Here is a 15,242-nt window from a genome sequence, read left to right as displayed (position 1 = left end):
TGTACGTGAATTAATGAAATTTTCGTCACTAAAAGTAACTTGTTTGTAAGAATATTATATCCCTTAGTAGATAATAATTTATACTTTTGTATGCATTTATTGATATTTCACAAAATTGTATCATTACGATACGATAGGGAGTGACTAGGATGTGGTTTTGATGTATACTTACAGGACTCTGTCTAGCACCTTAAACCACAGGGAACGTTATAATCTCTTATACACATGATTGTAAATTTAACGCCCACACCGACTTCGTTCTATAGCCTATGCCTCATATGTGAGCGAGGAGAATTTTAGACTTGATTCAAGCATTGTTCCTACGGTTTTATTTTCAGTGTCCACATATAATTTGTCCATGGAGATAGAAGCCTGTCTCCGTGTTGCATCATGAACATTTAATGCTTGCAAATCAAGTAATATGTGATTTTTTGTGCACATTAATAATATTTTCAGCCAGGTTGTCAGATCATGATTATACGGTACACAGTGGCGGTAGGAGTACTAAGCCGGGCGGATGGAAGGGGGGGGGGGGCGCCGGAGCCCGCCCGGCTACCAGTCAGGTTGTGCCATGCCACATTCCAAAAGAAAATGAACATTTTGAACATACAATTAGGAAATTTGAAATTAAGAAACATGTTAAGAAACATTTACTAAAGATACTATAATCAGTTTGAAGCTTGCCAAAGATAGCATCATTTTGCATCTAAGCTACCTTACAGTAAACAACAATTTCCCAGAGAGGGGGACACCCCTCTCCTTACAAGTCACACCACTCCCCAGGACGGCATCCTCTGCACGGGGTGACAAAGGAAGGATCCGCCCCGGCGGTGACAACTATTCTAAGTACGCCACTGTAAGTCAGGCTATAAATATGCTAGAAGCCCAGTTGTGATCGCTAATTAAATTTTAATCAATTTTAAAGTAATTAACTTGAGTCGGTAGTTTGTTGCCTTTATAGGCTTAACATTTAAACAAGTACAGAGACATTCATTTTTCCAGTGAAGGCGTGCTTGACTGAAATGTAGGACAGCTTTTTCGACCGGACAGAAATCCACAGAACAAACACGTACATAAGTCGAAACTCTTTGCATAAGGACAACATTCCTGTTTATACCGGTTCAAACGGCAGCTCGGCTTCCAAGTTTAAAACTGTTGCTAAGGCATCAACGGTAAATTAAATTTGATTATAACATCTGTGTTTCACCATTTTTCTTTAATATAGCTGATATGGAATTTCATATCCAGCATTAAACTTCAGTATTGGAAAATAACCTACTTCTTAATCATTTCTCCAGCAACTCTGAACGGATAACTTTAAACTAGGGCCAATTAATTCTATTTCGCATAACAGGTACTATCGTAACCGATGTACAGTATCCTGCGACGCGAAGCCTATGATAAACTGTTTTGGCTTACTGTAAATAAACTACGGAGTAATATTTCTGTAGGCCTCTAGGCTAGGCCTAATTTAGGCTATTGTTGTGTCAGTAAGTAGTACAATGTTATCACACGATGTTACTGTCAGACTACAGTTCGATTATATGCACTCTTTTCTGCTGTTTCTAAGGAGTTGTTTAAGGCTACTTAAATACAATAAATAAGCTAGGCCTCTTTTCTCTTTCAAGATTTGTGAGCAAGTTTCACTTAGGCCTAGGCTAGTAGTACTAACTACTGAGTGCTTGTACACTAAGCCTACCGCACCGAGGCCTAGCCTTAAATAGTTACTAAATTTATAGGCTAGGCCTAGCCCAACAGTAAGGCCTTAATGCTAAGCTGTTATCTTTTAAATAGGCATAGGCTAGTAATAGTAGGATGGTGACTTCGAAGTTCGCCCACTTAAGACTTAAAACACCCCAAAACTAAATCTTCTGGTCTAAATCACCAGAAAATATACTTCATATGGTGGGAGAATTGTGTTTTAGTACGATACACGGCCAAACTTTCTTTCCTGCAAACTGTTTTCACGTTGTTTTCCAAGAAAATTCTTCGTGATTGTGGAACTGGTATTTCTTGCTAGAGTATTGCGAAGTTCGGCCACGCAACCTACAGTGTGGCGCTGGTAAAAATTGGTGGCGCTGTTGCTCTTTCAGTAATTATAACAGACTTCATAGATCTTCGTCATTTTATTGACAAATATGTAAGTAATTTCTTGCACACGGGTCATTTTGGAGAGAAAATAACTGTAGCTTCGTACTTTTTGGTGAAATTTGGCTCTTCCTGTAGGTTTTCATGGTGAAAATCGTGTATTTCTTAGGGTGCCCGAACTTCGCAGTATGGCGAACTTCGCAATACTGACTATACTGGTTTTTCATAGGCCAAAAAGGAACATTGAGATAGGCCTCCATGTAGTGTAGGATGGATTTTGATAATCATAATGGCCGTCACAAAATGATAGTCCGAATAATTTTGTGTCAGGAAATTTATTGTATTTTCTGATTTTCATCTTTACTGCACTTTGTATTATGCTATAAGTATGGTTTCAGTTGTTCTCCGCACATGTTAATTTCCGCACATTACTATCTGCTGAAAATATTCTTGTGCGGAAAACAACTTTTTTTCCCCACTTACTTGTACACTGTATTTTTCCTCAATTTTTGAATACCAAATTCAGGATAATGAAAATAACATGAGAAAGTATCAAAGAACGTCGATAAGGATAGTTAGACTGAGTTCATGTCAGAAAAGTTAAGCTGCTTATAATTTACAGGAGGCTTGGGGTGTATGTAATTAGGGATCACTTAAAGAAGTATGAGTCGGTCGGCGGATTAAAGGGCAAAGGGACGCTGTTATTGTTAATGTGAAAATATCACAAAGGACACCCCCCCCCCCCGCCCATCCCTAAAGGATGAAACTTAGTCACGGCAGCTCACCTTTTTTCACCTTCACGCCATATCAAAACTACAACCAAATAAGGTGGCGCTGTTTAACTATAATTAACCTAAGCTAGTGCTTACAGCCTAAGCTACAACCTAAGCTATCCAAATAATAGTCTATTCTCGGAGTTATATTTTATCCTGCTACATTCAAATTTGATCTTCTCCATCCTCCTTAATCCTTCAATGTGCCTAATAATTTCAGTAAGCCATTCTGCTCCTCCCAAAAAAAACGGTACGTTCCGCTGACAAATTTGTGTGCGGAAAACACCGTTTTGTTTCAGCGAAAAGTAACGTGTGCGGATAATAACGGTACGCTATAAGTATTACTAGTAGTTAAAGAACTTTGACTGTATGCCTATGTAACCATCAATACAATATGAAAAAAACAAATTGTTAGCTACAATTCAATGAGGCGTCAGTTAAAAAAAAAATTGGTTTGAGATTTTAAATGCACAAATAAAACTAGATAGACTTTAGGTTTTCCTTTAATTTACAGAATTGAGTTGCAGATGAATTACTATGGTATATAATTCTTCAGGTTAAGCACTCCTGCAGTTTATATTGCAGATAAAAACGCAAAATACAAACTTTTCACACAATTCTAGCAGAGTAGTTCCTGAAAATGCCATCCTTGAAAACCCTTTCTTATACGATTAAAATGATGTAACCGTTTTACATTAATTTTTCTGGAAAATTGAATGTGAAGTGTTATACATCTGCATAATCACTAAGAAACCAAGCAGTTTTGGTGTGTTCTAATGATGAAATGTTTCAGAAATGCTATAATGGCATTTGACACCAGTTTGGAAGCTTTTACAGTCAGCATCTCAAAGAAAAAAGACTTCTGTTCACTGTTATTGCTTATAATTTGTTTGTTCAAGGATAATATTGCAAAGTAACTTAACAACTTAAAATGTTGTTCATTCCATTTATTTTGGTTTGATAATTCTCTGAAATTTTCTGTTGTAAAAATGTATATGTTACATTGTGTTCTTTTCTCTGTAACTTGCTTTACAGTATTTCTATTACTGTATTTCCGGTCTGAAAATATTTCTGTCATACATGCTCAGCAAAGCACTACAGTAAAAGTAGTGTACATAATTTGAGAGCAGGCTTAAATATTCCAAAGGTACATTGTCACTGGATATTTTGTATTAGAGCAATGCATGATCCGCTCTGATTCCATCAGCGACCTGATATTGTAATTTTTACTTCACGTTTAAAGATGACTCATGTTCATCCACACAGATTGACAAAATGGCTCTCCCTACCATTCCGTCCTATTGGTCAAGCCGTTACAGGAACATCCAGGAGCGTGCTATGGTCCAACGAAGGACACATGAAGCGGACTTTAGGGAAACATGGTCAGACAGAGCGAGTTATTTTAATAAATCTGAGGTACGGACAGTCAAACAGAATGCCTGGACATCTGACAGATCTTTCCAAGACAGGTAATCACAATTTAGAATCACGATTATTTTGTCTCGTTTGAATTCTTTCATGTGTCTGCTTGAAGTAAATTTTCATGCTTGTTAAATGAATTGTTTGCAAATATGATTCATGCTATACTCTAGATTAGACATCAATTCTGAATTTTTGTGCACCCAGTAAGACTTACTTATCAAACTAAACTCATCAATTCAAGAAGACCTTTGAGTAAAACTCTTTATGAATCTTGTTGATGTTAGTAAAATTAATGAAGTATGAAACCTCTCACTCAAAGATTCCAGGTTCCTTCAGGATTGTAATACATTTATTTTACACATCAGTATTTATGTCGGTACAAATAGCTAATCGTCATGTTCGACACAAAAGTATTTGTGTCCCTAAAAGGTGTTTAATATTTAACCCTCAAATATTCCCAAGTTCTCCATCCTCACCCAAAAAAACTGCATAAGCCACTAATGAAATGAACCAAGGAAGCTATTTGTGATAGAATGAAGCACTTCAGTGGTGTTCATTTCATAGATATCTTACAAAATTAGCAGAAAACAGACATTCTGGTAAAAGCTTGATGTCAAACCGTGAGTACTGCTTATGCAACATATAAGTAAACAAAGCCAACAATTTGAAAACTATCAATATCGATCTTCGCATAAAATAATTGACACTGATAAGACAAGTGTCTCAGAGAAAATGTTTGGTATAATTATAGAATGAAATTAGTAATTCTTCATATTTGGTGAAAATCTGTTAGACAGTGTCTCTTTTTGCTGAAGTGGGAATTTTATTTTGAGTTATGTTAATCATTTCTTGTGAAATTTAAAATTAAACTGAAGACCAAAGAGTTGGGCTCTGTAAGAAACTAACAATGCTGTCATCTGTTCCTTAAACTTGCAGCATGGATGCCGTGAAGAGACAAGGTGAGAAAGATTTGAAGGCTATGCGTCTAGAGCGGAGGCGTTCACAACTCAAAAGACTTTTGAAGAAAGAGACCGACATGTACGAAGCAGAACTGAAAGGATTATCGAGGAGTAACTTTGACAGACTTGAAGAAATGAGAGATCGATCTGATGAGATGAAATCTGCAAGAGAGACGGATAGAAAAGAGGTAAGAATCGTTGAACGAGCAGCGGTGGTATATTCAAATTTCAAGGTACCATGGTAATGTATTTCGAAAGATTAAGAACGGAAAGTGCATACTACTGTAGATTAGTGAGAAGCAGTTGCAATCCACCATACAGTAAATCAGGTGGCTGCTATAAGTGGAATAAACTTTGCCCAGGTCCGGGGAACTCTCCTCTATTTCTGTTTCCTATATGTTGAGGCAAAAATGAACATATTGTCTATTAGAAAGGACCCCCTGCAGGAAACAATTAAGATGGAAAAGTCTGAATGCCTGGTATGCTATCAAAGAATTCATTTAAATTAATTGCTTTTTTTCCTTTCAAATTCTTCACGAAATGGATTTTGGTTTGTGCTTGTTAATTAACGCATGCGGTTCGAATTTCCAAAATTTGGTTGCCTAGCTAGTTCTTACAGAAATAATTTAAACATTTGAATGTATTTTATGAATGTAAAAAGTTCAAATTTTGAACGTTAGCTTCATAACTGGAAATTATGAATAGTTTTCAAGATTTTCTACACAAACCAATGGCCTACATTGCTATGGGATTAAAATATCACTCAGCATAGGAAACTTTGTCAAGTCTGAAACAATAAAATTGCTTTAATTGTACAGTATATCTACACATTGCTGTATTTTTTCTCCCAATCTTGGGAAAACAATGATTGGACAATATTCAATACTCATGTAACCATGGTAATAACCAAATTTGCTGTGGGCTATCAGGAAACATTTCGCCCTTTTGTGGTCAACAAAAGAGAAAAAGAAATATGAATTTTAAATTTTTCAGAAAGTTTTTACTAGGAAATGCATGTTTTTATAGCTTACTGTACAGAAATACTGTAGCTCTGACATCCAGTCTGATTTTACCAATTTCAAATGTCCTGTTTTGATATTAGATTGCAGATGTGAAGATGTACGAGCATTGGAAGAGGAACAATCCAGATTTACGGAAGGTTAGATGTTAAGATTTGCCCATGTGACATGTTGTATACAAATGGCTTGTAATATTGTGTACGGTAGATACATGAATCAAATACAGACTTTGTATCTTTATTGGTTTCATATAATTTATTCATGGCTCAGAGGGAGTATTTTTACTGTGAGCAGTGAATTGATTCAACCACACTGGTCACAGGGATAACTTTGTCTAGTCTGATTACACATACTTTACTCTATATCTATTACGTATTGGGACATGCAGTAATCATATCACTTCAAGTCACCATGGTAACAGAACTACAGCTTTGTATGGTCCCACTGTATGTACTATGTTTTAATGTATCTAGAGTCCAGTCTATTATATTAATTTCACCTAGCTCACCAGATTGACTTTGTGTTGTCCCACTATCGGTAGTTCGGTACATTGTTATGCGCTATCGACCGATTTGCGCAATCGATCGATAGCGCTGCGCTATCTATGGATCCGTCGTTAGCGCAAGCATCGGTAGATCGCGCTGCGCTATCAACCGATAGTTCGTGGGTCGTGTAGGATGAGATTTAAAGGGGAACTGCAGGCATCGTCTACGTGAATACCCTTGACATAGACTGAGTTCGTCTACGTGAATACCCTTTACGACATCGAACACGTTTTCAGCATTGACAACTCGCAGGAACTTGGCGCTTCCCTCAAGGCCAGGAAGGTCGACAATCTGAAAATTCCGTGTTTTGACCCAATATCGGAAGTGCGAGTCCACCTTGATGCTTGGATGAAGATGAGATTTTATGGCATCGTACTTCTCCGCGCTGATGACTGGGCTCTTTGTTGAAGCAGCTTGGTGGTCGACGGTCTCCTGCATGTGTTCTCGAAAAGCTGGCTCTTTTTCCATTTTTACGAATATCGTCACTATATACCAGTACTATATGAGGTCGATAGTCACTGTTGGCCCAATCACATCAGTAATTTAGCAGATTTCTTAGAACCAAGGCCTGAAGTGATATGATACAACCTGATATATATGCCTGATTCAGCAATGGATTTAGATTATCTCCATGATACAACCAACTTATTGGAACTCATTGTATCACTATCAATTGATAAAATTTTATTGAATTTGTAATAAATATTTACATAGAAAATGATAATTAAACGGGCAGTTTTTAGAAAAATCGGTGATGTGTCCATAAAGGCCCGGTCACACTACAGCGATATTTTATCGGAATACGGTCCGATTTTTCCGATTTTAGGCCGAAGAGTGAGGTTTGTGGTAGTGAATGTAATGAATGCAGTGGAATATTCGAATGCCTACTTCAAATCTGAGGGGTTCTAGAACTGACTACATTCTGAAGTGACGTCACATCGAAAAAGGATAAAAATCGGAAGAGAAATCGGATAGCTATCCGATAAAGGGAAACGGAGTCAATATCAAAAGTTAGGAGAGGGCTATTCCACATCGGAATGGCTCAACAGATAGCAAATCAGGTCCTTTATCACTGTGGCTAGAAGACCCGAACGGAAAACAGGCTGTTTCGAATCCTCCGGGAAAATCGGATAGTATTCCGATAAAAATCGGTATAGTGTGACCGGGCCTTTAAACAGCACTTGGCGTCATCCTGAAGTTTAAGAAAAAAACATTGTCATTATCAAAACTAGACATACAATCCATTGATCTGCCTGCGCCATCGATCGATACCTGCGCGATCTACCGATGCTTGCGCTAACGACGGATCCATAGATAGCGCAGCGCTATCCATCGATGGCGCTAATCGGTCGAAAGCGCATAACACACATACTCTCTTGTATCTAGACTCAGTCTGGTGTCATTGTTACTTTTAACCATGATCTACCTATGAACTTGCCATTTGTAAATCTTGCTAATGCTGCTGTCCTATTCTATAGAAGGTCATACCAAAGAAGGAATACTGCTAAAATATAAAAACCCCAATAGCCTTTGTTTATTATGTTTATTGCTATAAACCAGGGTTGTCCAACCTACGGCCCGCGGGCGACAGTCCGGCCCGCCGCAGGATTGCGTCCGGCCCGCCAGAGATGCTCTACGGTGCGAAATTTTAGTGAGCAGATTTATTGATAACAATTTGAAGCTATGTAATCAATCATTCGAACCTTCTGGGTCCAAAAACACTGCATACAGGTCAGTTTATGTGACACTCTCTCAACGGAGGGGGGGGGGGGCAGCTGGACTTTATTCATCTGTTTTATCAGGAAGGAAAATAAATCAGTGTGCTCCACGCAGTGCTCACATTTTGTTGCCTTGGGCTTCGGGCAAAAAATTGAAACATCAAGCGTAGGGTTCATGCGGCCCCCTCCTTCATCATAATCATTCCATGTGGCCCTCCTCTGCAAAAGGTTGGACAACCCTGCTATAAACTGTCACTGATGTGTGCTGATGTGTGAAATTAGACAAATACAGAGAAACTAGGCTTTTATAATCACTTAACTACACAGAACTTTAATTCTCAGTAATGGCATAGTGATGCTGTGAGCAAAGTTAACTAATACCTTCTTCTTTCAGTTAATTAGAGGAGGCAGGGGTTGGGTGGGTGTTTTTTTAGGGGGGGAGGGGGATTGGGTGATGCAATTTTTTTCTGGATGAGACTAATCCTCTCTCTTGTTTTTCAGATGGAGTCGGATAGACATAAGAGGCATGTCATCACTGCTTGGGGAAGTCAAAGAGAGGAAAATGAGAAGAAGAGAGAACAAGAGGAGGCAGATAGGAGACACCTGGAGGACGAGATGGAGAGAGAGAGACTGGCTGCCCTGGAGGAGGAACGTCAGATGCAGGAGTCACGGTTAGCCAATGAGAAGGAGGTTGCTGGGGCCCTGAAGATGCAGATTGATGAACTGAAGAGGAGGGAAGAGGAGGTAAATTATATTAAGGTTTAGCTAATCACAATGGTAGGAAAGTCAACAGTAAGTCATTTGAAATACTTTCCATGTGATAATGGTGGATGGTGGATGATGGTGATGATGGTGGATGAACAACAGCTGATATCAAGCCTACTCTTTTTGATGAGTGTTTAGAAAATGACAATGCTGGTGTCTAGTAGGTGTGTAGCAGGTGCATAGCTGTCACAAAATGGAGATAACGAAACTATCAAATCAACATTAAAAAATGTTCTCACAGAGAAGCAGATCATGAGAACATTTGTCTGGGCATTAGATTAGTTTATTATACATATAGTTAGCAGAAAAGAATTAAAGTCAAAGTACAAGTTTTGAATTACTTTTGTTTTCATGCCCGTTGATTGTTACAGAAGTTAATTTGGTTTAAACCATGAATATGTCACGTTACAGTAATACAATCTCAAGCACAATAATTAAGATTTAGTATGTAGTTGTGACAAGTTGAGTTCAAGACACTTATTATTTTTGGTGGAGATCAAAGGTCATTTGGCATTACCAGGGGTCAAATTGTGGAAATCTTGTTATACTTGGCATATGCATGAAATATATTGAGAAGAAGTTCATTGTTTAAAAAATTTGAGGTTAAAGGTCATCTGAGGTCACCATATTCAAACACTGAAAACCTTGTAAACACTATGTCTCAAGTTAGGAAGCATGGAGATTTAACTTGAGATATAGTGTTTACAAGTGGCATGCGATTGTGTTATATTGAATAGAAAATCAATTGCTTTTGGTAGAGGTCAAAGGTCATCTGGGTCACCAGCAGTCAAACTCTGGAAACCATTTAAACATGTAACCGTATCTCATGGTAAAAAATCTGGACATTTATATTATAATAGCTGTTTCTGGTGAATAAGCAGAAGTCTATTGCAATGAAGTAATGGAAACTTCAATGCAGTTTTTTGTGCATTTGACAGGCTGAGAGGCTTAAGAAGCAACAAGAAGAATTACAGAGACAAGAGTGGCAGTTGGCTGACTTGGAGGAGAAGAGAAAAGAGGCGGAGATAACACGGAAGAAAGAGGAGATGAGTCGTCAGTTGACCAGACAGTACAAAGTACAATTACGAAGGAGAGCCAAACAAGTCCAGGAAGCATTGGTGAGTAGCAGGGATGCATCTAATATACATCTTGATAAGTGTAACAGATTATATTTACATTGGTGAGTAGCAGGACTGAATTTGAATGATTTCTTCAGGTCAATGTCGGAAGCCCTGTACAGTAGACCTGGAGAATTCGGATTTGAGAGTTGGAAAAATAAGACCTATGTTACAAAGCAAGATCAAAAGCATCACATGTCCATTGTACTACCAGACACTAGATCAGTTGTAGTTATAGCTTAACCAAACATCATTGAAACTAAAGGGCAGACATTGCTGTACTGTGAAATCAAACTTGGTGCCAAACTATAGCAATTACTAAAGGGTTAATCCTTGTTAAAATTGTCAGGAATATTCCAAAGTAATACATTGTCGGTGGGAGATAATGGCTGAGAGTAAATTGTCCAAGATTGTCCCAACACCTCTAACCTTACCTGTACTACTCTGACATGTTCCCTTTAATTCCTGTTCTTCCTTTACCCCCCCCCCCCACCTCCCTCTTGCTATTCCCATCTACCAGTATATCAATTGTCTGATTTATTTGAATCATGCAGTTTCAAATAACCATTTACAGCTGCTCCGCGAATGAACTTTGTGAATTAGCATTGTATATCACCTGCTTGAGCTTGGGGGTATACATAAGATATAGAGATCATTTTGGATTAAATGATTATATTTTCATAGGAAATGGACAGAAAGATTCTGGAATCGTTGTCAGCTAAGGAGGAGGAGGATGGACAATTGAAAACGGCGAGAAAGGAGAAAGCGAGAGCAGATGCGGCTTGGATGAAGCAAGTGGTTGAGGAGCAGCTGAGGCTGGAGAAGGCTAGGGAAGCTGAACTAGATATGCTCTACAGGTTTGTTATATTATGAACTAGTGACTTCTACAGGACCTGAACTAGCAGATACTATTTTTAAGCTTCAACTTTATGTACTCTACCTGCCACTTAGGCCCATAAAGATTGACTGTCACCATGGTAACAGTTGTACTTGAGCCTTATCAAGTTCAGTACTCTTCTCATTGGTATTGCGGTGACATCCCTATGTTCCGACGTCTCTATGCTCCGACAATAAGACAATTTTTTTTCTCCCAAATTTGTTTGTACCAAGAAAACTAGTTTTGTGACCCCAATATTTTTGTGACCAAATTCTTTTTGGAACTCAATTTTTTTTGGACCAACATTTTTTCGGACCAAATTTTTTGAGATTTTTTTCACGAAACAAAAAATGTGACCCAAAGTTTGTTATGACCCAAACAGTGCTTGTGACCGAAAATTGCTTGTGCCCCGAAATTTGTACTGAAATTTTTTGGGACAAATCGTTTTGGGCTAAATCAATTTTCGAATAAAATGTCTTTAGATTTAGACCAAAATATGGTGTGTGACCAATCATTGCCCCTTGTTAAATTACATAACTATAGGGCGGGTAAACATGAAAACTATAGATATCGCTTGAGCAAGAACAAAGAGTTGCCTGCAGTGTGGACACAAAACATCGCGGTGCACCAACAAAAAATCTATCGGGCTCTGCTGCAGCCAGTATTCTTTTTTGGTCCCAAAGTTTGGTCCAAAGAATTTTTGTCCAACAGAATTGGTGTACAAACAAATTTCGGGTAAGAAGCAATTTTTGGTCACAAGCACTGTTTGGGTCACAACAAATTTTGGGTCACATTTGTTTTGTTTTTCTTAGGGGAAAAAAATTTGGGCCCCAAAAATTGGGTCCGAAGAAATGTTGGTCCAAAAAAATTTGAGTCCATATTGGGGTATGAAAACTTGTTTTCTTGGTGCAATCGATTCTTTTTTGGATAAAAAAAAATTGTCCCGAATTATTTCTTTTTGTCTGAACATAGAGAAGTCGGAACATAGAGACGTCGGAACATAGAGATGTAACCGGTATTGCCCTTGCAAATTGCCATATTTTGTGCACCCATTTTCAGTCCCCATAGTTTTAAGAAATTTACTTCATGTTTCATATGCAGTGTTATGATCGTTTTATCCAGGGTACTTTGATTGGCTAAAGGACATTCCTTTATTGCTTGTATTGTTGTAGAGGCATCCAGACCAGTGGTCTGCAATCCTTTTCACTGGCAACCCAGAAAATAAACACGAGATGCGATTCACCTTGATGGGGAAAAAATAAGCTTGTTTATAGTTTCTATAGACATGTATTTGATTTTCACTTGCATCCCCTGAAATATACAGCATCCCTGTTTGAAGATGTTTTATGTTTGCTCATGAGATAACCTACTATGCTTACCTACTTGTATAATATCCCTTTGTAGTGTGTTTTAAAGCTAAGATTTCCTCCGACAAAATTCCATGTAATATTTTGTTAATGTTTATAATCTTGGGTAAGTTCTTGGCAGTATCTGGTTTATTGGCCAGAGATATTGGCCAACAACCTTTCAGGATTTGTCATACTGATCATTGCTATTATTTACTATCCGTATAACCGTTGATTTATTTCTAGGGATGAAGCAGCCCGTCAGTGGCAGAAACGAGAAGGAGAATGGGAGCGAGAGAGAATAGCCAGAGAGAGACTTATGGCCGAGGTAAAACTAAAAATAATAATTGAAACTGTCATTGTATTTAGTAATCCTTATGAAAGAAAAGTCATGTCCTAAGTTAGTAAAGGGGAGGAAGTTGATGTGACTAGTCATACCAAATTTAGTTACAGTCCTTGGTGGACAAAATCAGAGAGATTTTCTAATGTGACAGAGTTGGTTGACATGTGTAAAACAGGGCTCGACAAATTACTTGGTCACCGTGTGTGTATCCATTGCCAAATAAAATTAAGAAATATTTTGATGAGAGAGTTGGCTTGTCTAGTAGCACAACCAACAGACTTTATTGATATAAGCAGTTAGTAAGACAAAGGAAGGTATTATAAACATTTGGCAAAGAAATTTTATAATTAAATAAACTTTACCTTTGGTAGTCTGGGTATAAATTTTCTTGAAATGTTGTATGGGGATTATATGAAATATTGAGTTTAATCTTAAAATGCTGAACTATGATTTCATCATATTCATGGAATATTATATGAATTTGTAATCATATCTCGAAACACATTGCTTAGAGCTGTAGTTGCTGTAATGTTAGCCGTCATCTTCAGAAACAATTCCACTTGCAAATAAGTTTTAATGAGATGTAATTAAAGCACCCAAATGCTTTGGTGTTTGAATACTGGTGTGTTCTGGAGACAATCATGGAATGACAAATTACTCTTCTGCTCACTCAGGTGTTAGAAAACCGCCAAGAACAGATAAAAGGCAGAATGGAGGAAAACCGAAGGCTACAGGAGGAATCGCTACAGAGGCGGGAGGAGTTACTGCGAGAGATGGAGATTGGCCAGCAGCTGACCAGGAGGGACAAAGAGGAGGCAGAAAGACGGAAAGAAGAGACCAGAAGAGACCTTGGAGGCCAGGTTAGTGTTTTCAGCTGTTTGTCTGCAGCTTCATAATTATCTGGTTCTTTTACTAGGATGCCATCTCCTAGAGTCGTCAGCGTGTATCCAGGCCTAATGAGAGGAGGAGGAGGGTCAGGGATACATCCCAGAGGTCAATAATTTGGCCCTGTATAAAGGCAGGCTACAGAGGGAACCCAGGAAAATATGATGAAATGGCCTCATATTCAGGGTATAGTCCTAATTAAGGGAAATATTTACAGATTGAACACAGAACATCACAGGTGTAAGAATTCAAAGCCCCCCTCCCCCTCCTAACCCCCCAAATGGATAAATTTTCAGCCTATACATTGCCATTGCTGTTCTGCAAATAATTACTAAATAGGTATTAATTTTAGATATGTGCAGGCTAAATTTCAAGGATGGTCACTTTTATAAATTAGCTTCTAATTGTTGTTTAAGCAAGTAGGAAACCAACTTATCTTTCTATATAGCATATTATACTAGCAGATTACTAACTATCAGACCCCAGTATTGTTGATACAACCCAGGAAGTGTGTAAGAAGGGATTTTGCAAGAAAGTTTTTGCGTGAATAATTAGAGCAAATATTTTCATGCGAGATTTTCCACCTGTGTCTTCATTGCAGATCACAGAGCGTCGTATTCAGCAGGACATGGCTCATCTGCAACTGGAGGACGATCTCCAAAGAGAGAAGGAAGCCGAAGATGTTTATGAGGATATGCTGCAACAAGAAGCAGCTAGGCTAGAGGAGAGCAATTATGAACCCAAGGTTTGTTAAAAACTATTAAAACCTGTAATTGTTTCATAAACTTAGTGCCAAAAAAAAGGAGAAGAAATGATTCTGTGTTTAACTTCTTTATTCTCATGTTTTGACCGCAGTCTTACCCAAGGCCAAGTTCTCGACCCAGTACCAGAAGATCTGCTTGGGATTGACCTATTCAGCATGCAAGCAAACGAAGCAATGTACTACAGTAGACAAAGAGAATCATGTGAATACTACAGAAATTTGTCACAGCAGTTTGTAAGTTATATATATATATTTACTACCATTGATATGTGCAGATGAAGGTAAAGGAGAACATGGTGATCAGGAGTAATGTGACTCGCTACGTATCAGGAGAAGTAATGATTCCTACATTACATCTCACAAATCACTTTCAATAGTTCAGAGCATTGCACGTCCACCCAGTGGCTAGGACATCCATACCCTAGCTGAATACATCCGGTCATCTTGGGGTCATCGCTTGGTTTGGAACCGTGCCAGTACTCAAAGCTCCAATCAGCACCGTTGAGCCAGGAATTAGTTTCTGGAAAATAAAAAATACATATTCATTGTATTTGTCTAGACAGAGGTCAAGCCTGGACCATTTTTGGGGTGCAGTGATAATTTCTGGTTATTGTGTATAAG

At 38.2% G+C, this 15,242-nt stretch overlaps 2 protein-coding genes across 3 annotated transcripts in view; one reads left to right on the top strand and one right to left on the bottom strand.

Annotated features, from left to right (window-relative positions):
- The first annotated feature begins 521 nt into the window (after positions 1 to 521).
- LOC139981095 (trichoplein keratin filament-binding protein-like) lies at positions 522 to 15,051 on the top strand. Of its 2 annotated transcripts, none has more exons than XM_071993272.1 (11): positions 522 to 1,172; positions 4,128 to 4,330; positions 5,220 to 5,430; positions 6,345 to 6,401; positions 9,026 to 9,268; positions 10,228 to 10,407; positions 11,092 to 11,264; positions 12,877 to 12,958; positions 13,648 to 13,833; positions 14,460 to 14,603; positions 14,714 to 15,051. In XM_071993272.1, exons 2-11 carry the CDS (start codon positions 4,137 to 4,139, stop codon positions 14,765 to 14,767), a joined length of 1,524 nt encoding a protein of 507 aa, XP_071849373.1. In that variant the 5' UTR covers positions 522 to 1,172; positions 4,128 to 4,136; the 3' UTR covers positions 14,768 to 15,051. The 2 variants fall into 2 exon arrangements, with proteins under 2 accessions (XP_071849373.1, XP_071849374.1); XM_071993273.1 differs by lacking the exon at positions 522 to 1,172 and adding an exon at positions 1,410 to 1,490.
- Positions 14,677 to 15,242, bottom strand: part of LOC139981090 (zonadhesin-like) — a 29,526-nt gene continuing 28,960 nt past the window's right edge. The window contains exon 33 of the mRNA XM_071993263.1: positions 14,677 to 15,141. Coding sequence (XP_071849364.1) covers positions 14,972 to 15,141 — 170 coding nt within the window. The 3' untranslated portion in view covers positions 14,677 to 14,971. The remainder of the gene's footprint in view (positions 15,142 to 15,242) is intronic.

Source organism: Apostichopus japonicus, chromosome 15 (assembly GCF_037975245.1).
Source record: "Apostichopus japonicus isolate 1M-3 chromosome 15, ASM3797524v1, whole genome shotgun sequence".
NCBI classification, from domain to species: domain Eukaryota; kingdom Metazoa; phylum Echinodermata; class Holothuroidea; order Aspidochirotida; family Stichopodidae; genus Apostichopus; species Apostichopus japonicus.
The sequence above is the reverse complement of the archived record's forward strand: the minus strand, read 5'-3'. Positions and strand labels throughout refer to the sequence as shown.